Source organism: Sinohyriopsis cumingii, chromosome 14, assembly GCF_028554795.1.
Source record: "Sinohyriopsis cumingii isolate HCF-2022 chromosome 14, ASM2855479v2, whole genome shotgun sequence".
Classification (NCBI taxonomy): Eukaryota; Metazoa; Mollusca; class Bivalvia; order Unionida; family Unionidae; genus Sinohyriopsis; species Sinohyriopsis cumingii.
Window position 1 is genome coordinate 4786600 of NC_142974.1, and position 23290 is coordinate 4809889.

Here is a 23290-nt window from a genome sequence, read left to right on the forward strand (position 1 = left end):
TGCTGTGCCATAAGGTACCAAACCAAAACTTCCACTTATAATTCTGTTTAAAATTAGGTTTTAAAATAAGTTCTTCCGCTTATTTTTTAAATGCAGTTTTTTTGGAGGTTAATGTTAGACAAATCAGTTTGTAGCAGTGTTTGGCAGTGGCAACAGCTTGTTAAGGGTTTGGTTAATGCAGACATGATTTTTCTTGCATGAGAGAACAGATGTAGCCTTCTGTCAGAATTTGCGCACTGCATGTCACCAATACAAGCACCAGCTTGAAAGTAAAAAGACTCATTGAGAAGGAAAAGAAACAATTGTACATTGAGCCCAAAAAGTCTCATGACAAAAAAGGATGGCTAAAGAAATCTTTGCCAAAGCCACAAAAAAGTTTGACTGGCATATCAACAGGTTGTGTCCATTGGAGAAAAATTAATGTATAGGATTATTTGTATATGGTTGTTGTACTTGGTTGTTTATTTTACAAATTTGTTTTGAAAGAGAGAAGTATAATAAATTTGCTACAAAAGTTGAGAAATTTTATTGTGACTTTATTACGATGTGAACACTGATGTGCACATGAAATAAGTTCAGCATCAATAGTATTGGAAAACAAATTCATGTGACCTTAAATATCGTGAAATTATGGAAGTAAAGTTGGTCATTTTTGGTAAGTTTATTTGTTTTTCAAATGATTATTTTGGTTTATTTTATAATGATAAGTTGCACCAGTAGCAGTTTTTTATGAGTGTAAAATGTGTTTTTGGCATTTTTGGACCCCTGGATCGGGGGGCACTGCCCCTCAAGACCCTGTTGGGGGAGGATCCCAAAAAGCCCCTTAAAATGTTTCAGCATTTTTCATGGAAGACCAAAATCATGTCTGTTAATGATTGAAAATGAAATGCTTGTAGACCTCCATCCCATGATGCATTTTGACATGAATTGCATGAAGAAACTATAATAATATTTGTACTTAGAAAATCTTGACCGTTAGAGAGGATGTGGTAGATATAACCGATTTTGAGTGTGTTTTTTTAAATAGGTTTTACATATGTTACCATTTTGTGTGTATATATATATATATATATATATATATATATATATATATATATATATATTACACTAGCATACATACACACATGTGTACATATATACATACAATGCTAGATTCTCATGAATCAAACATCTTTGGCCTTGGGATGTAGGACCTAGTTGTAGAAAATATGCATTTAGATTTTGGTAATAGTTGCTTCGTTTGATTGTATTTCCTAAACCCCCTGATGTATTATGTTAAATGAATCATTACGAAACTACAACAGTTATACATTACCAGGGGACTAGGATGGCAAAGTTGTCTGAGGTACTCGCCTTTGCAGCTGAGACATCTCATACATTAGTTGGTGATGTTTTTAGTGATTGCCCAACTAAGGAACAGTCTGTACACTAAACATAGTAATTTTTTTAATTTGTCTTCATTCAGGTGTTTATTTATCATTTTAATGGATAACCTGATCAAAGAGAATTTGATATAGTAACATTTGCAAAATCCTATGACCAATATCCAGTTGCCTTTGGTATGAGCTGATCTTAATATTGGAACTGATGATCATGTTCAGCAAATACATCATCCTCTTACATATGGTTGGGGCTGTGTGAGTTCATTGTCTTTCTGAAAAATATTTCATTAAAGAGATAAGCTACACTCATAAGCATAGGGTCATGTTGACAGCAACTTGATCCACATACTATGTAAGTAAGGAGTAACAACTAACAAAATGTTGAACAAATTGTAGAGGAAGCTGCAAAAATGACTCAACTGTTATAATGCCTTATAAAATCTACCATGAATTAAAAATTTGATATAATGTACATATTTGTAGCTAAAATAAATGAAAATTATAGAGAAAAAATGGATAAATTAGTATAATGATTAATTTATATTTCAGGTTTGATTGACTACAATTTCCTCTGTTTCCAGCAAGCAATTCAGGAAGTGTTTGAACTAAGGAAGAAAAGCAAGCTGCCAGACATTTCTCAAAACCATATGTTAGGGAATGATCTTCAAGTGAATGGTTTATCAACAGAACAAAATCGTGTGCATGAGGATTCCAAAATAGCAAACAAACAAGCTTCAAATAACTGGGCAATAAACTAGCATGTGCAACAGAATTACATTAGTTCACTGAATCAGGATTTAGTGTGATCATGTTTCAGATTTTAGTCTGTATTCTTAAAGCTTCTTGAGTAAAAATCTTAAATACAATATTCCCACTGACAGGATTACACTAGATTCATAACACTGGTATATGTACAGTGGATTAATTTTGTGTTCACATAGAGTATGAAAAATAATGTAGTTGGGTAAAAATAATGTAGTTGGGTTTTACCCTTTCATGAGATTGCATGTGCATGGATGTCACATTCATTATAAGGAGAGTTACATGATATTTTGTGTGCCTTAATTCGTACAAGTTTTATTTCGATCTAAAGTCAGTTATTGTTTAAGTATGAATGGGACCAAACTCCAGTTCAAACCAACTTTCTCACAGACAATAAACCTGAAAAATCATTTGGGTTACATTAGTAAAATTTTCAGATAATAACAGGAATAGAACTGAACAAAAATCCTGCAAGTTCCATGATTGTTTTTTGAGTAAAGTTGCAGAGTTCTGAAAGCACCACGATATTTTCATTATTTTGTACAGTTACAAAGTATCAGCTCTTAAGGCCTTTGAATTCTGGTTTTATGCTCAAGAAGTTTTGAGAATACATGGCCTGATTTTCAGCATGCAGGTTTATTTCTTACAGTTGTCTGATTTACTCATTTACCAAATTGTCTTTGGTTCTGTTGTGTTTATATGGTCTCATCACAATCCTACCTGAAGATTACTGTTCATTCCAATCAAACCCTTCCATTTTAGATTTTTTGTGATTTTATTCAATATTGGAGAGCAACAGCTATCACTGTTTCTATCTGTCTGCGAGTATTTTCATTTCTAGAGCATAACTTCTAAATTGTTCAAGATATCTCTGAAATTTGTTATATATTCTAGATTAAGAATTCAAATTTACCTTTTATTATTCACAGTTTTTCAGTTTCATTGTGTCTGTACATTTGCCTGCTTCTTCATCCATTATCCACACATTTGTTTCTGTTGGGGAAAAGTCCCAGAAGAGATGAAGATATCTTTGAAATGTGACTACTGGTGTATGTCTGCTTTGTGGTATTTAGATTTCTTAAGTTTGAGTATTTTTAACATTTTCTTTCATTTCTTCATCTATTAATCCATCTGTCACTTTCTTTTTCCCCAACATATCTTGCATCTTGACAGAGTCGTCAGTGGGGATATTTTATGTAACTCTATATCCCTGCTACAGTCGAGATTTGTGGATTTTTTAATTTTATATCTATTTAATTGTGCATGCTCATAAACTCTTTCAAATACCCCTGCTGATTACACTTTATGCTTGTATTATTTATATGAAGTAAATTTCTATGCAGTTTACACAGAGTTGATTGTTGTATTTCATGCATGCAATGAGCTACTTTGCATCATTTTTTTCCCTCCATTTGTGACAATAATTGTGCCTACAAATTGCTACCTGTCTAATGTTAATGCAGCTTCTACATAATTAAGTGCAGAGATCACCTCGTATAGCATATTCAGATTTATAGATCACATGTTATGTATGGTGGTTCCACACTAGGGTACCTCGGTATAAAACGTCGTTCTTATATGTTGCATCCCTTTGCATTATGCATTAGTGTTTGATACACCCCAGCAAGGTTCATTCTCACATGGTAAGCTTTAATGGCTTGCACGAACAGCATTACCTCTGTATAATATATTCCTGTCTGGGTACAAAAGTAGCCACATATTAATCTGCCTTTGCAGTTAGCATCAGTAGACTAGGTTAGGGTTGTTGTTGTCTTGGCCTCCACAAATTGGTGAAAATATGGCCAATAAAACACCCCTTTGCTGTTTGGCCACATTTAATTTTGACTTTATTCTTGAGAGAATTTTAGCATCATAAAGATTGTGGCATCATAAGTACTTGACATCAGAAATTAAGCTAATCGAATAAAAACAATTTTTCTGGTGCTTAGCAGCTAAGTTCAGGTTTATCAGATGACAAAGGCTACATGCTCTAGTTTGACTTTCTTTTAATAGGCTGTGAAAGTTGCCAGAGACTGGGAGACCAAGTTGAAGCTCATTCTTGTTTGCTTCAAGTACCACATAGAATGAATTTCCTGAATCCCACTCTTGCAAATGCATTTTGTGCTCACAGATCATTGTCTATACAGTTAAATGTAATTTATTCATTAGGATTATGTGTATGTGTTCTTTGTTGTTTTAGTTTTGGTTCTTATTGCACTATGAATACAGAATTATCTGTAATATGACAAGGAAAATGATGTTAAGTATCTCTCTCGAGGACATAGCTAGGCAACCAATATGGATATGGTTATAGATGCCATACAAATTTTATTTTGTTTTATGATTTGCTAGTAAACTTATTTTCAGTTTTTGATCTTCGTTCATGAGAACTAATTTGTATGTGATTTTACAGAAACCATTGTTGAGCCATTTCCAGATCCGACTGTTCAACACAAACAGAATCATAGAAAAGTTTGATTAATGGTACATGAGATGAAGAAATCTCATATATATATAACTTCCACATTTGGAGAAAATTGTATTATAAAAGACAGCCTAAAGTAACTAGCATAGATACAGGTTTTTGTGGCATATGTTGTGGCAAATCAGGGTTTATACTGTTTGCTTAAAGTTGTAAGTAAAGGATTCATACAGGTCATTGAAAACTTTAAAAGTGCTGGATTAAAAGACAGCAACATCAAGGCCTTGAAGGTGCTTGAATCTTAAATGGTAAATCAAGGCCTTGAAAGTGCTCGAATCGTAAATAGTAAATCAAGGCCTTGAAAGTGCTTGAATCTTAAATAGTAAATCAAGGCCTTGAAAGTGCTTGAATCTTAAATGGTAAATCAAGGCCTTGAAAGTGCTCGAATCGTAAATAGTAAATCAAGGCCTTGAAAGTGCTTGAATCTTAAATGGTAAATCAAGGCCTTGAAAGTGCTCGAATCGTAAATAGTAAATCAAGGCCTTGAAAGTGCTTGAATCTTAAATAGTAAATCAAGGCCTTGAAGGTGCTTGAATCTTAAATGGTAAATCAAGGCCTTGAAAGTGCTCGAATCGTAAATAGTAAATCAAGGCCTTGAAAGTGCTTGAATCTTAAATGGTAAATCAAGGCCTTGAAAGTGCTTGAATTGTAAATGGTAAATCAAGGCCTTGAAAGTGCTTGAATTCTGAGGTGGCAGAATTGAAGCCTTGAAAGTGCTTAGTGTTAAGATAGCAAAATCAAGGTCTAGAATGTGCTTCAGAGTTGACATGTTAGCTAAATAGTGTTTGAAAGACCTTGTATTTTAAGAGGAAGTTAAATGTCACTTGCATACAGTTGATGTTATTTATTTAAATTGATTGATACCTCAACACTCCATATTCTAAACTAAATGTTTTGCTTAAATTTCAGTCCAGGAAAGCATGTAAAGAATCAATCCATAATTTGTTGGTTTTTAAATATCTGAAGACAAAGGACAAACTTGATACTTTCACATGAATTTTTGACTAGTAAGATAGTTATTCAAGTTTTGGAACATCCCTGAATTTTATTGTTCCAAAGTTTCATGAGTTCACTATGTAGAACTTACAATATACTTTAAATCGAGTAGCATTCATTTTGCTTTAAAGTAACTTTTAAGTATTTTCCCATATTGAACATAGGTAAGGTCATATTGTAGACAAATTTATGTATGTAAACAAAAGTAACCAATCATCACATGGTCGATAGAGGTATGATGGATTACTTTTGTTTACAGAACATGGGGCGTCTGAGGACACTGATTTGCAGGTGATCAGAATTGTGATATTAAAGGTTTTAGAAACCATTTTTAATATGATGAAGCTGTTTTTTGGCAGTATAGCAGGTAATGCAGAGAGTAGGGAGGGGGTGTTTATTAACTAAGTGACCATCTCAGCTGCAGTATCAAAGAAAATAATAAAAAAATGAAATAAAAGAATCAGTAGAAAGTACAGGTGATTAAAGTGCTGCTTAATAAAAGATCAGAGACACATTTTGTGGACTTCAGAGTGATTCTGTACCAAAACCAACATATGTAATGCATGATTATGTATAGAAATGTACATCATTTATTGACAAATAGGGACAGTGTACCAGTATCTCCAGTATAATGACAAATGTGTAGGCAATTCAGCATGAGTTTTTCTCTTACATTACCACTGTTATTTTATGTCACAAGCGTGAATGGGATTCTTTGATAGAGAATGTGTGATGGAGTAGGTCTTTTAAACTCATTTCATATGAAGATTAAAAATTGAAATCTCAGGTTGACATTTTTTTTATATTAATTTTTTTTTTAAATTCTGTTAACTATGTATCATTGCTTTTTTATATAAAGTATATTTTTCAGTTTAAGTTAAAGTACTCTTACAAACAGAATAGACCATGCTGATCTCTACTGGGGCATCACGAGACAGTAGATTTGGGTGTACACTGTTCAGAGTTGATTTAGTATATGATTTTATACTTTGTGAATTAAACAATTTAACATCCATCTGATTTGCTAAATTTGTATTGTAAAAATATGAACTAGGTTTTTTGAAGCAATGCTGCATGATGATAGAAGTGCATTTTCCCATTCATGTAGCAGTGTATTTTTATGTACCCATTTTTTCTATATTATTACATGAACCTGTTCCATCTCCCATTAATCTTGGGAGAAAAAGAGGTATTACCTAGTACAGTGTGTCACCAAGTGCAGCGCTGTCTGATGTCACAATGTGAAGCCATTAGCTGAGCAAGGTGTTTGCAAGCTATAGTACTCTGTCAATTGAATGCAATCAGTATAAATAAAACTGATTTTATTTATTTTTCATATATGAATAGAATTATTGACACACCATTTTAAATGATCCCTGAGCACACAATAGGTAATTTATTTCAAATCATCACCTCTTTTCATGTAATTTTTTTGTTCAGTAATAAAAAAAAGGCTATTGAAGCAAACTGGTTTCATTTTTGGCTCACCCCTTTTACCCTTCATATCAGCATTTATGTTGGTGTTCACATTTATACAGCCTCTCAGCCATTTTTCCTTTGTGTCCAAGGTGCCAGTTTGGAGTGGGTTTCATTGTACCTACCCTCTTGGGAGAGGACTAAGTTTGTACATAGATGTACAGTAGTGGTTAAGTTTTTTCATCTAATATTGGTTTTGCTACACAATTTATTCGTCCACTCAGAATCATTAAAGTTAATGCCAGGTTGCATCTTGGTGAGTACTACACCCTGATCACAAAAGTTAGTCATTTTGATTCCATGCTTCACTCTCTTGGATTAAATTTCAGTTTTAAATATTTCTCAAATTCTATTTCTGTAGTAATCATCAAATTAGATGATAGCAGACCTGCCAACTCTTACGATTTTGCTGTAAGTCTTACAAAAATTACCCTTAAAATACAGATTTATGGTATACTAGCAAAAACTAGAGAAAAATGATCGTTGCTGAAAAATCCAGATAATTGGTTCATCCATGTTTAATTTGGATCCGAGTTTCATTTTTAAATTAGTGAAATTAGTCAGGGAACCAGACTAACTTTACAGTAACACCCCAGATGCTTTAAACTGCACCTGATTGTTCATGTGAAGTGTCTGCATGATCATACTGTTGATACTTTTTTAAAATGGCATCCAGAAAGATGTGCTTTTTTAAGACGAAAGGGAAAATAAGTTTCTAGAAAAATGTTAATCAACACAGAAGAATAAAAATGAGTATTCAGAATCTTGTGAGTAAAAGCAACAAGCCATTGAGCTGTTTGGAACTAGAGTTTGTGCAGCTGTATTAGTGGTAAATAAAGTGTACATGTATTTTACAAACTTCTCAGTTGAACATAATGTTTATCGTCAATGCATTGAATTTTTAATTACGTTTTCCAGCTTTACAGTAGCAGTTATTGCTATTTTGCTACACCTGACTGAAAACTGGTCAATCTTACGAAAAAATCAGCTGCCTTACTGAGACGGACTCATTAGGTTTGGCAGGTCTGTGATAGTGTGCATCTCTCTTCGTACAAAAAAAGGTTATGGTGACCTACATTTTATATTTTATTGGCTTGGGTTAAGTTTAGACATCTAGCTCATGACCAAATAAGTTGTTTGGACCTTGGATACTGTTCAACATAGAATCATGAAACTTAGTGAGATGTATCTTGCTGAGTACACCCTCATCACAAAATACAAAATGAGGTCGGTGTGACCTAAATTTTGTACTTAATGGTTAAATCTTGTGTTGAAAGTTTATTTCGCAAGCTCAGTTTTTGCAAGGATCGTTAAGCAAGATGATTATGCATCTATGTTCGTAAGACATCTTTACAGCAAATTTAGCTGATGACTAACAAAAGGTTTATGGCATCTTATATAACATATTGATAAAACTGGTATTATGGAACTTGTGGGGGATGCATCTTAATGAGCTGTACTCGTCACAAAAACCATGTCACTGTGACCCATATTTCACGTTAACTGTCATGGCTTCTATATCAAGCAAGGATTGTGCTAGAATTGTCATAGTAAATGATTGTATGCATCTCTCAAGTGCAAAATATTACAAGAGGTCTCTGTTAACCACATTTCATATTTTACCGATGTGTTTGTGTTTACCATATTACCACAGATATTTTAACCGCCTGTATAATATTGTTATTCTTTGCATCCTGAAACTTTGTGAAAGAATGAATCTTTGCAAACTGTACGTCATCTTAAAACAAGATATTACCCATATTTTACACTTAACATGAATAGGTTCTCGTATTTTAAATGTTGCTTGAATCAATCAGTTAGGTTATAGAAAAATTTCACATGTTAGACTAGATTAATGGTTGCAGTCAGGTCATGACCACTTCGGTCTGTTTCATGCTGTACTCTCCTATCCAATATTGTGAAGTTTGGTGAGGGAATACATCTTGATGAGCAGTTCTTTTAAGTTATGGGGGGGACCTGAGTGGCAGAGTGGTCTAAAGCACTCTCCGTTACAGATCACTGCCATCTCACCTATGCATGGGTTCGAGTCTCGGATTCGGCCATTGTCGGTATGTGAGAAAACTTGCCAGTATCTTCTCGAGGGTCGGTGGTTCTTTCTGGGGATTTCCCAGGTTCTTCCTCCACCATTAATACTGGCTACCCTATCATGTGCTGAAAAATGGCATTAAACCCTACAACAACAACAACACAATAATTTAAGTTGTAGGACCTTTTCATTCATATTTTACACTTCACTGGCTTTGGTTAAATTTTGTGTTTGATGATCATTTCATGGGCACTGTTCATGTTAGAATCATAAAATTGATAATGGGATGCATATCTGTTAGTACCACACACATACAAGAAAAGAAGCTTATGGTAACCTATATTTGATCTTTTCTTGGCTTTTCTTTAGCAGAAGCAAGTGAGTTTCTGGTATACTATCCTAACTCGAATCATCAAGCTTGGAGAAAGGATGCACCTTGGCAAGAACTACAACCATAATGTAGAATGAGGTCTTTTTAATGAGGACTTTAAATTTTAGGTATAGTTATTTCATAGCATGCTGCTTATGTTCCAATCATGAAACTTGATAATTAGATCAATCTGTTTGAACCAAAGATCACCGTGACCTATAATCTGTGCTTTATTAACATGGGTTAAGTATTCATGACCCAATATATGTGTCCATGCTTTATGAATCCCAGACTAATCAGAAGGTTCTTTTTGACTGATTCGTTTTAGAAGTAGGATTAAAAATATGATGATTCAGTGGTGACCTTTCTTTTTTAATGACTATACATTATATACTTGGATATGTTAGTCATTATTGTAGATGGGAATGAATAGATTAATTAGATGAGTAGACTGCATATAGCATACTTTCCATGAGAAATATATAGTGGCTAATCAAGGTAATTGTTAATGCATGGACTGCATATTCTACTGGATGTAACTCCATGGTTACTCAAAAACAGTGACTTAAACCCAGTACAATGTGGTTTAAAAGGAGGGACAGTGTTAATAGATTCTTAAGCAGAAAAATGATATAAAACAAAAATAGTTTAAAAAAAGCAAGATTTTGGTGTTTATTAACTCAGTAATACATCTACTTTGGTATTAAAAAATTGTTTTTTTTCTTATTCTTGTTTATGCCTGTTCATGGTAGGTAGATAGGTAGGTTGGTTAGTTGTTTAACAGTATACCAAGACAAAATTGGCAATACAGTGCCATCAAAAAATTTAAATGTGTGAGAAAATTTTTACAAAGCTTACTATTAACTTGAAAAGGGTTCCACATTTCACAGCTTGTGTTCAGCATGATGATTAATGTTTATGGTTGGTATTGGAGACTAGTGACCTGAGCTGTATAGTTGTTGATTACAGACTGGATTTTAATATCTAATTATCATACCTCTTCTGTGATTTAATATAAAAAAATTTGATCTGTCACAGTAGGTTATTTGGTTTAATGCTAAGTCCACACAATGCTGACTATATAGTACCAATTAAAAGCTTGTCTTTTTTAAGCATTTAAAGATTGAACGTAAAGAGAAAAAGTTGCACAAAATAAAAATAATTATAAATGGGGCTACCATTTCATTGTCAAGAACAGTTTGTCTAAAGATTTATTTTATGTTAACGTGGTAATGGAGACTACTGACAGCTTTATAGAGGTGAGCTATCCAGTCATTGATTACACTGGATAATTCAAATGGAATACAGAACATGGGCAGATAAGTCACTAGATCACACAACTGTCTACATATGCATAACATTGTAAACTTGGTTGGATTTGGTGTATTACGATGGTATGGAAAAATGTGCAAAAGTACTGCTAATTATAATAGTGAAAAATGAGTATTTGATTATGTTTGTTATTAAATAGATCTGGTAGAATGTAATTTCTGTTATGAAGATCACCATGTAAATTTTTTTTAAATCTGTGTTATTAACTTTATTCCCATGCTGTGAAATTGAAATTAATATGAATTTCATTAGTTATTGATGTGTTCAATTTAACCATGTATTTTAATGTTTGGTAGAAAGAATGATTGCTTCTTAGAAATAACATAGACTCTGCTGAAAATTCTGTCTCCCTTTTTTCCAAGTTATGGACTTGCACACAAATGTTGAGGTGGACAGACCGATATGATGCTATATCTGGCAGTTTTCTTTGACTGCAACTTGAAATGTCACAATAGCATGATGAAATTTGGAAGTTGTTGTTGTTGTTGTTGTGGGGTTTAACGCCATTTTTCAGCACATGATAGGCTATTCATGGCGGCCAGTATTAATGGTGGAGGAAGAACCCGGAAAATCCCGGAAAGAACCACCGACCCACGAGAAGCTACTGGCAAGCTTTCTCACATGCCCACATTGGCTGAATCTTAGACTCGAACTGCCGCAGACAGAGGTGAGATGGCAGTGATCTGTAACGAAGAGCGCTTTAGACCACTCGGCCACTCGGGGCCCCCAAATTTGGAAATGAAAATAATATATGTTTACTGTATATACATGCATATACTTTGGGTGTAAAACAATATTGGCCCAGATCTGCTGGCATAATGAATCTGGATTGTTTGGTTTACTGGTTACTTGTAACAAACTGCATAGACCAGGCTCTGTTGGGTAGTTGGATCTAACCTCTGTTCATGTATATACAGTATCTTTCATAAAATTTGTCAATCAGTACAACATACTTTCCTTTCTTTTAAGAAATGAAAGCTGACAATTTTCATATTTTCAGATTCTTTAAACAAACCTTTTGCAGGGCATGTTAAAATCTGTTGCATATTATTATCATAAGAAGCAAGGCTTGAAATTCTAAAAATTTAGATTGGCATTGGTCTTTAAAATTTGGTTGTACAACCATTACTTAGTTTGTTCAGTTGCCATGTTTTAGATACAATGATCCCTACTAAGGTAAATGTGTGGATCCATGTTCAACACTCCCTCACCATTATGACATTCATTATAAAGTAGAGGGATTATTGTATTTTGAACTCTGCTGCAGACGTCTAATATATAAATTGTGGCAGTGTACAAATAACCACTTTAAGCCCTTAGTAATGATTTGTCTCGGTGGTTGATTAAGCTTTTTGTGCTTGAAGAGTGGAGTCTTTGCAAATTTTTACTCTTACCAAGATTTTGTGCAAGTCACCTATTTTTCAAAAGCCACTTAATACCTTTTATGCTGGGACTGGAAATATTTTTATATCAATTTTAGTGATTAATATAACAATATCGAATATAAAAAAATGGCATGTCCAGTTGAAACAGCAAAGATCTTGATCTGCCATTGCATAATACATCAGAAGATTTTGATATTTATTCATTTGTTCTACTGATTGCTGAAATATTTTTATTGGAAACTAATTTCATGGATTGTCAGAAAGTGTCCTGTTGTTTCCACAGGTGGATGAATGTTTTTTATTTTTGTTTCTTTTGCAATCGTAAAATGCATGAAATTTGTACTTTGCAGATAGTACTTTATGTTAGACAATAAACCTCCAACTTTTACAAAATTGTGACAAATTGTATTGACTAATCACAGTGTTTCCCTTAACCTTCATTTCCGCTTTAGAGACCCCCAAAATTTTAATTTGACCGCCAGTTCTGATACCAAAGTTAGTTTTTTACTCAGCCTGACCCCCAGTTTTGACATCAAGGAGAGTTTTGACTCTGTCTTGCACCCCTAGGGGATACACTGTAAATCTTTTATAGATAACAAGAACAGTATGTACGGTGTACATCAGAAATCAGGAAAAATTGTAAACTGCTGTTGGACATTTCATCTGTTAGAAGCTTATGCCCCCTGCCATCATCTTGCAAAATGGCATTGTAGTTGTCTTTTTTTAAAAACATTGCAGACCTCTGCCGTGAACACTTCAATCTACACATGATATTTGACACTGTACTGCTAAGGACCAACCCATTTATTTGGGGGGAATGCCTTTTTTTAAAACCCAGATTATTTTCTTTTTATCTTGAATTTTTGTACTGCTGTGATCGATGGTGTCTCTTGATGCAAATCAGAGCAGGAATATGTTTTATATAAGCTGTTTGGGAGTCAGAGCCAGAATTCCCAGCCACCCAAACCCATCCTCACACCCAATGGGTGCAAGGATTTCCTCTTGCAAGCAGTCTTTATAAGTCCTGGTCTTTGCTGTACATTAAATGCAAAGCCACTATGGCTGTTAAATGTTGTCATCTTACGAGTAGGTTATAATCTGAGTTGGAACTATTTCATCTTTTCTTTTCACAGCCGTTTTTGAAAATTACTAAACTGTTTATTTGGGATACTTTCTACCCTTGGAACCAAATGGTCAGCTCCAAAACTTGGTAGAGGTAAAGAGCTATGTAACCTCCACTTGAACGTTTCAGACCTAATGTATTTCACACCTGACGTAGGGGCATTTTTGGTTATAGCACAACCAGCGGTACAAAGTCAAGAGTCTGTTCAATGCTTGACAGTATTTTACTTTTTTTTCTTCACAGTTGTGAAGTTTAATTTAAGAAAAAGAATATGATTCATGTATAACTTTGAATGTCTGAGTAGGATAGTTTTCAGTAAGTCATAATGTCATTACTGTGGGACATGTCAGGCATATTCTAGTACTAGTGTTTCTGGAGGCTTTATATATAGATATACATATACATATATATATATATAAAGATTGCCTTAAAGTCTTCACACAGATTGATTACAGTGCCTTGTAGGGTTAATTCTGATTTTTCTAAACCTTTTCTGTCCAGAATGACACAAGAATACTGGTAGCATACTTGTTGGTTTTTTTGTGGGTGGGGGAGTATACATTACCAATGAAAGCATGACTGTATTTTGAAATTTAAGTATGTTTCTTCAACTTTTGCATTTGTATACCTATAATTTGTATGTATGATTTATGGTATTGATTCTTAAGAATTTTAGTCTTTTTTTTTTCTTACACTGACACATGTATATATGCACACACACACACACACACACACATATATATATATAATTTTGTATGTTTTGAAAGAAAAGTGCTTGTAGAGAATATGTTGAATCATATTAATGTTGAATTCACTTGTATTTTAACAATATTATTTACATTACGAGAAGAGCATCAAGGTTTGTTGCGTTTGGGAATAGGCCAGTTCTCAGTCTTTACTTGTATAAGATGTATTTACTAGAATTTAAAACGAACGTTTCCTGTTGAGCCAGTCTGTGTATATTGTAAAGCTGGTTATTTGTTTCAAACAATACTTTTTCTGCTGCTCTGTTACATATTTCCAAGAAATGACCCATGTGCAAATGTTTTGATAACAGAAGTGTACTTGGTTATTTGAACAATATTTAAATTCTTTCCAGACGTAAGGTTTTCCTCAAAGTTTGTAATCCTTTGCTTATTTTTTTAAATGTAATACTTACTTTATTCAGTCCTATATAGCCAGGATTGTGCTGATGTGCTGTTAAACCCTACACATCTTTTATTTCCATCTGGTTATGTATGATTAAAGTTCTCTTACACTAGCCAGATAGGAAAAATAGCAAGGAACATTTTTAGAAAATTTTAAATTGATCTCTGCAGAAATGCCCTATAATCTGGATAATTGGTTGGTGTTGTGGGATTAATTGGTGCTTGTAAGTGTAGAATAATTACGCACCTATGATGTAAGTGTTGTTTATAAGCAACTCACCTGGATGACTGATTATTTAAATTAATCTATGCATATGACTATCTCTAATGTAATAAAAAAGTATATATGCTCACTTTGTCTGATTATACGGTGCAAAATTTATTTTAAAATAAATTGAACCATTTTATTTTTGAGCTTGCAGTTACCAGAGTGAGAGAATGTTCAAGATTACTCTTGGAGTTTTATATGCAGTGCAAAAGTGTGTTGACTGTTCTGTCTTCTGGCAAGTTTATTTGTTGATATATGTTGACATAATTCTGATGCCTGGCAAGTGTTAATATATGCTAACATAAATCCGATGTCATCAGAAAGGTAACAATCGTGATATTTGCTTGTATAATTGAGACAGTTTCTTCTTCATGTCTAAAGGTTAGCTTAGTTTCATCTTGTATACTATTTTAATTCCGACATCTTCATTATGATATTACTACTGCTAAATTACACTCAATAACCAAACAAATCAGGGATGTACCTTACCATTTTGTAAATAACCATTCGCATTGATCATTTGTCCTTGAGGAATTTTGATCACTAAATCTTGCACACTGTAACCACACAACAGCACAGTACTTTGTACACTTAGAACCCATAAAATATACAGTGTAGTACTCTTGTAATATGAAATATAAAGAGTGAAGTATTGAATTTTTAGCATTAAGTATGTAGAGTGTAGTGGTACACTTGTAACACATGAAGAATACACGGTGTTACCCTTGTAAGATAGTCTTTACAGTGATGCTGAACATGAAAGAAAATAGGATATGGATCTTGTGTATCATTGTATATCTTGACTAAGAATTTTCCATGTATGAAAGATATTTCTCTATATTACTACCATTTCTTGGATCGTGATATCAAAAATTTTGATCGTTATTGCAAATTGGGTAGAGTGGATGATGTGTTCATTGACTGAATGACTAGATTGCCATATATGACTGTTTGAATGATTGTCCTATCCTATGTATAAATGATTAGTGTCCCATTTTTGAAATCTATATATTCTTTACTGGAAGATGTGAATTAGTTTTGGCTGTTTTTTCCAGTACTTTTGAGCAGTTGTTTACGTCCATTTGGATTGCTTCGGCAAACTTCCTTCACTGTAAATATTATTAAATATTGATGTTGTATTTTCTTTTTTTTAAACTGGATAAATTGAGAACACACTTAGAGTAAGACTATACCCAAGTACTCTTAAAAAAAAATTCAGCTTTTGTTCACAATATTCAGGTTAAAATAAAACATGATTCAGTTTTGGATTATTTTCACAAAGTATGCGTTAATGCAATAAAATTTGCTTGGTATTGTGAGAGTCAACTTGTATTGTTTCTTGTTCTTGTTGTACTTTTCATTGGGATGGGGATTTTAATTTCTCAGTCATTTTTAGGCCCAGAGTCCAACATCAGGATGGTGATTTTAATTTCTCAGTCATAATTAAGTACAATATAGTGATAAAGGTTGGAATAAATATTTGACTTCCCAGACATTGTTCTTAGCTATAATAATGATAACCATATAGGTGTTAATTTAACCATACATATAATATGTAACCATTACAGTATTAAATATGAATTTGTTGGAAAAACCATAAAAAAAGACTAAAGTTTCTTTGAGATTTATTGCCATTCACCATGATCTGTACAATATTAGGAACACTAGTCTGCCATATATATACTCCCATAATAGATTGGGGTTTGTGTGTTTTGTTTTAATGATGCCCTAACTATTTAGACTCAGATCTGCCAATGCATTATATGATGGCATATCTTGGTCTATACAGTTTGCTGTTGGTTGTGAAGTATATGTGGCAGTCATTTTGTATTCCTAAAATTTTCTGCATTTTTATGTTATCTTGCACTTTATTATACTGTCTGTTTGGCATTAAAATGTATAAAACTTAAAATTGGGTTCAGTTCATTTCATTGTGCACAGTTCAGCATGGGCTGCATTTAAGGATTCACCATCATGGGCTGCATTCAACATTGAAAAGTCATTGAATGCAAGAAGTTGCCTTGACAATTTAAAAAAAAAGTTGGTATGTCCTTGAAACAATATTGAATTTTTGCTTGAAAAGAAAACTAAATATTGCCTAGCACTCCTTGAATTTTTCTGAAAGTTTACCAAATATTAACACTTAATAACACATATTACATTATAAATTTAGAATAAACGTTATCTTTGTATTTTACAAAAATAATAAATGATAAAATTGGGTGGATCAAATAACACACAACACGAGTATTGATAATTTCTCTTGGCTGCAATTGCATGCTATTTATAGTATGTGTTTTCTTATTTACTCGATTACCTATTTATGCAGTGGTAAGGTAATCTGGAAAAACTTGTGCTCTGTAATAAAGAAATTTTTTTTGAAAAGTTTTGGAAATCCTTAAAAAGAACTTAAAAGTCACTGGCCACCTATATTGTACAAACGTGTGATATTATTATAGCTATAAACAAAATGTATTGGCTATGTATGCACACCATACACATATTTAATTAGACTTAAAACTCCGCTTTTTTAAATGAAAATATTATTCGGCAATCTCCGTAAATAATCGGTAGTTTCCGCGTGCCAAAGCCAGATATGTAGATTTATCCCTTCTATTCAACCTAGCCATTCAAGTGTTTCATTTCCACGCGTAAATGTCTATGTGATATAGCGTACGATCGTGCTTTGTACAGCAAATACGGTGCACTGTGTTGCATATGGTTGTAACAAAAAGAGTGATGATGGGGAAATTTTTTTTTTCTTTTTCCGAAAGACCATGTTTACCAGAAAAAGTGGATTTAATCTGTGGGATCGAATTTGGGAGGGATGGGAAAGTTGTATTATTGATACCGGATTATAGTGAATTTGACCCACAGACACTTCGGCCCAATTCGAAATGCAATTCGGCCAAACTTAACAATAGGTTCTTTTTCTTCAACAAACAAGTAGATGCAGTGTAAGATAGGCTTTAGGATAAAAGCTAAATTTAAACAAACTTTTGATATTCCTTGAAAGAAAACAATAATACTTCGTAACGTACATATTTATTAGAGAAAACACAAACTGACAAATCTTGCTTGTTCTAATTAAAATATATACATTTTGTGTGCTAAAAAATATGTGCATTTGCACAACGACATTCTCAATATAAGTCTTCCGGTCAAATTATCAATATTGATTTATCAAACAATAATGCTTAATATATAACATTTTACATTATATATATATATATATATATATATATATATATATATATATATATATATATATATATATATATATATATATTTTACTAAGGGTAGTGTACATGAGATATAACAAATATACTTAATTTTAGGCTTCACGTTGTAACACTGCTGCATACAATACACAGTCGATTACACACTTTGCCGGCCAGAGATTTAAATATTCCGTGCCATTGGTTTCTGTAATTATGTGACAATTGTGCCAGTAAAAAAAAAAAAAGGTACCGGCAATAGGTCAGAAGTGCTTGTGTTTACCTGCGATTGATGATGAGACCGAACAAGGTCTGCCTGTCATGCAATTAAAATACGCGATTGTATTATAAAAAGAACTACGACGGACCGTCAGTCTTAACGTCGTGAAAAAATAATCGAAGGGGAATAACAGCTGCGAGATGAAATTACCAAGAGATCCGTACTGATCATAAAACACAAACGCGCATACTTAGTCGCAGATGCTATATGTGGTCTTGCTGTGACAACAAATAATGGTCTTGGTGTGTTTGGAGTGACGACAACATCAACCACTGCAGGTGGCCCAATCGGAAGTATCGATGGTAGCCATTGTCTCTGTTGGTGCTAACAAACTATTTTGGAAGCGAATGCATTCACTAGTATGCACCTATTCAGAATTGCTTGCAGCGGCACCGATCAGTCTGAATACGATCAGTAAACTATATTCAGTGGAAACTGAGGATGAAATAATCAGTGCGGCCGAGTTTAATACTATGCTGGTAGAAATTAAAAAATCACCGACAGTTACGAGCACAAATAAGAATTGGCACGGGTTTACAATAAATAAATATTGACGAATCTACTTTTAAAAAGAAAATAAAAATATAAAATTCCCAAAAACAAAAGTAGACCTTTCTCCAGAAGCTTTTCAGGAAATACAGGGCTTGCTTAGTTCTGTTACTGCAAAAGAAGTCCAGAAAATGATATTCTGTGACATACATAAGTTGCTAGAAAATATGAGTAAAACATACCAACAACGCTTGTTCATCTAATAAAACTTGCAGATATTGCAGTAGTAGCCGCCGTACATAATACAACTCATAGAATACAATCGAAAACAGCATGGGGAAAAAAGGTAAAGAAATGACACATGAATTTTTAGATCAAATAAGAAAGGTGTTTATTCAGTAGTGAAAATGGCAGCCACTGTACTCCTTTCATTGGGGCAACTAGTCACTTTTGTGAATTATTAATGCAACCACATTCATAACAAGCACTTGGATAAAACAAAAAAAAAAATATATCAGGCTGCATAAACTACCACACTGTGTAAAACAACGAATACGCAGCCTCTGTGCAAAAGCCTGTTATCGATCAAAACAGTAGCTGCTAACATTGTGTTTGTTGACTGGGTCTGCAGTGTTTCAATCCGTTCCGTATTTAACCACATCTGATCAAATGGAAAATTAAATTTCTAAGCATGCATGGATCACATATGGGCTAAAAAGGTCGTGGGCGTAGAATCTATATCGGATGTCAGTGACCCAAAGAGGCCAGATGGGGCCATAACGGCCTTTGGCTACTACTACCATGCTTGTATTATCAAGCGGTCATCGATAGAGCCATATCCAATCAAACAACAAAATTGTCTTACTTTTGAGGACGAGCTTTCAGATTTTATTAATTTACATATTATTCCTGGTTATTATACAGATCACTCTGCCATAAGTGCACGTTTGTCCTTTCCTGCATTATTAGCGGCCCTGGCGGGAACTAAATCCCTTCGAGCAGGACAAACATAGACAATCTCCTAACTTCTCAGGGCAAGCTTTCAAATTTTATGCGTCCAGATATTCCTGGCTATTAACAGATGCTTGGCTACAAGTCTGACTTTGTCTTTGCTTGTATTACCTAGAGGCCATGGTATTAGACATGTTATTAGACATGGTATTAGACATTTAATGCGAAACTCCTAAAGCAAAATGAACATCCATGTATTGAACTATTTACGAAAGGTATGGTGATAAAAGTTATCCACATACTGTGAAGCTGGCGTGTATGGGACGACTGTTGTTGAAGTTCTTAAACGGAAATGCAGACTCGAGATACTTGAATTTCACAGGCAAAGGCCTAACACAAAACAACATTACTTTGTCTAAAATTATTCCTTTATATATCTCCGAAAACCAAACTAACACAGGGAATTTAATAAGGAAACAAAAAAGTCTGAATTAGAACTTAGTAGGTATAGAGGGAGCAGTGATTTCATCAGAAAGAATGGTGTTATAAATTTGGACAAAAAAATTCAGTGCTTTTTTTAATTTTGAAAAAAAAAGGAAATGTCATAAAATAACAACATACTAAATTCGTTGATAGTGGTACAAATACACTTACTTGTCAGAAAGATTTATTCATCCATACAAAACAACATTATGCTGAACAAATTATATGAGGCAAAATTATTTCAAATGTGGCTTTTATGTTTTAAAAAATAAAAGTGCAACTTTTCTTAATTATGATAGGCGTATTGTTGAATTATATACTTCTTTGGAAAGATCTGGGAATTTTAATATATAATTTAATTAAATTTGGGAGATGAAGGTAATATTTATTAGAGTGTCAGCCCCATGTATATAATGATAGATGAACTGGATTGCTTAATGTATAACGAGACTATCAAGTTGCTTCTATGGATAGCTGGGTTAAGATTGTTCTCCCCGATATGATGAAAGTGGGATTTATTGATACAAATACTAATGATTTTATATAACGTAATGCAGTATGTCGAGAGAAAGAAATAAAATAACAAAAATGGTAGATTTATTTTACAGGCTGCTGGATTTATCGAATTGGAAGTTTTGGTACATGCGGAGAAATTGTCTAAGTTTGAAAATAATATTTGTCGATGATTCAAAGTATTCTTCCGCAAGTCCAAGCACTGTGTTGTCAGTATTTGTCATCTGTAATCTTTTCTAATTCCACGAGAGGCTGCAATCAGATATAACCTTTGGTTCTTTAATTATTTATAATAGTAATTGAACTTCTTGCCATATAATTTTGAACTAATGGCGGCTTTTCTTCAAACTTATTAAACTTTGCAGACTTAACAACTGTTAATAACTAAATTAACTAAAATTGAAGTGAAAAATATTTTATTTTTATTTTTTAGAAAGCACACATTTTGGTCCTGACAAAATGTATAATGCATAGAACATATGTCGTCAGTATGAAAAGCATAGGAGTGGAAAAGCAAATATGTGACTTTCCAAAGTGGATGTCAAGATATTCTTTGGGCAAGGGAAAGGTCAATACGCAATGCTCGCAAGCTTTCGTCTAATCGAGGAAACGTTTAAACTTACAATACACATTTACTCACACATATCACATCAAAATAGCTCCTTATCAAACTCATCCAAGATCGTAATGATATATGCCAATATATTAAGTCTGATCGAACTTGGACTACTAATATAGTCCTCGGAGTAGTAACACGGTCCGCCAATCAGATCACACCTTACTTTGCATGGATCTCACTCATGAGATTTAAATGATAAAAGCGTATATTCCAAATTTGATGAAACTGATTAGAAATCTGGTCTTCTGATCGACACAACTTTATATAACACGTTTGTATAATCTTGCGGATCTGCTGAAAATTACTTGAATCTATGCACGTTAAGTTGGTTTTGTCTATAGAGTACATTCAGTCAAACTACTGCATACAAAAGTTTTGATCCATAAATGTGGCAGTTAAAACTAAAATGTTGGCCAAGCCGAGGACAATAAGAAACTTCTATGTATTCCTAAAAAGATATTCAGTCATATTTAAATGTTCTCTTTATCCTTGGTCGACAGTGTTTTGTGTAGTAGAATACAAGGCAGGCTAGAAATATAATTATCGACACAATGAAGGAAAGAGAAACGAGGAGCAGGAACACTGTATGAACTAGGTCTGGTGATCATTTCTGGTGTGTAGGTTGGACTTTGATATTCAACAAGACATTTTCATACTTCTCTAAAACCTCCACAAAACTGTATCCATCTTCATGTTCCACAAATACTTATATCACCACTGAAATGGAAAAAATATTTTAATGTGATCTTTACAGCTGATGGGCAACACATCAAGAAAAAATGACCACTTGTAAAACAAGTTCCCTATGGAGTGCCATCAGTGAAAGCAAGCACATTCTAGGTAGTGTATTTCTCATGGTACATGTAGCTAATACATTAATGTCTTCAGACTTTAAGCAAGTGTTCTGCGGGAAAATGTGTACAAGTAATACAGGTATCAGTTTCTAGAGGCAGGCATATGTGTACAAGTGACACAGGCATCAGGTACTGCTGACTTGATAGCAAATACTACATTTAGCATGACGTTTCTTAAATTTATTTTCATAGCTAATCAGATTTTGTGGTTTTGTACACAAAGACGTGTTCGTGAGTGCTTACATTCATGTTTGTTTCTCTGTTAAAGTATTTATGCCATATACTCGCTTTCAAGTCCAGCCAAACTGCAGACAACAAAGGTCCTGATTTGTCGTAGCATACTGCGCCTGCTGATCAGGGTCTATCTTCTTTGATCTACTGATGTGTCATAACAAACTGCACAGACCCAAATCTACCAGGGCACTATGTGTAGGTAGATCTGGGTTTGTGCAGTTTGAAGTTGTCCTTGTCCATATAAGATAGTAGATATGGTACGCGCTTTAGTTTGTTTAGTAAACGCAACCAATGCCTAAAATGATGAATATACAAGAAAAAACTATCCCAACAAAAAACAGTATTTGCTTAAATGGCTAAAACAATAATTTGCATGTATGAAACAAGCACCTGTCAAAATCAATCTTATAATGCTTGTCCCAAGTACATAACATTATAAGCGGCTTAATGAACCATATCTGTTGACCTTTTACTTAAACCACTGTCAATAATGTTGTACCGTCATACAGAATCGTGTTATGTGAACACGCTGTCCCTTGCTAAATGCAATCAGTAAGCTGTCGCCATCTTTGATGGAGGACAACGGCTAACGAAAAAATGCCAGATGCATCAGTCCAAATTGCCAATGACTTTGAGAAAGCGGGGCTTATGTACATTTGCTGTTTTATGATTATTTATGTGCCCAGTGTTTGAGTGTACCTGGAGATTTGATTGACACAATGTTTATTCAGTAGTCTTTGTCAGAAAATGTGTGAAGTGTGGTCTTAAATACCAAGCTGTAATCAGTGGACTTTCGGTGTTTAATTAGAATTTTTTAATACGATACTCTCCGTCCTGTTGTTTTTTCTATGCTTTATAAAGAATATTCATTCAGACAG

General features: G+C 33.7%; 1 protein-coding gene across 2 annotated transcripts in view; it reads left to right on the forward strand.

The window, feature by feature from the left end:
* Positions 1–16683, forward strand: part of LOC149783128 (uncharacterized) — a 49524-nt gene extending 32841 nt beyond the window's left edge. For both annotated transcript variants that reach the window (XM_089931352.1, XM_089931353.1), the window contains one exon: positions 1932–16683. In XM_089931352.1, the coding sequence (XP_089787478.1) occupies positions 1932–2140 (209 nt within the window). In that variant the 3' untranslated portion in view covers positions 2141–16683. The remainder of the gene's footprint in view (positions 1–1931) is intronic.
* Positions 16684–23290: the final 6607 nt, after the last annotated feature.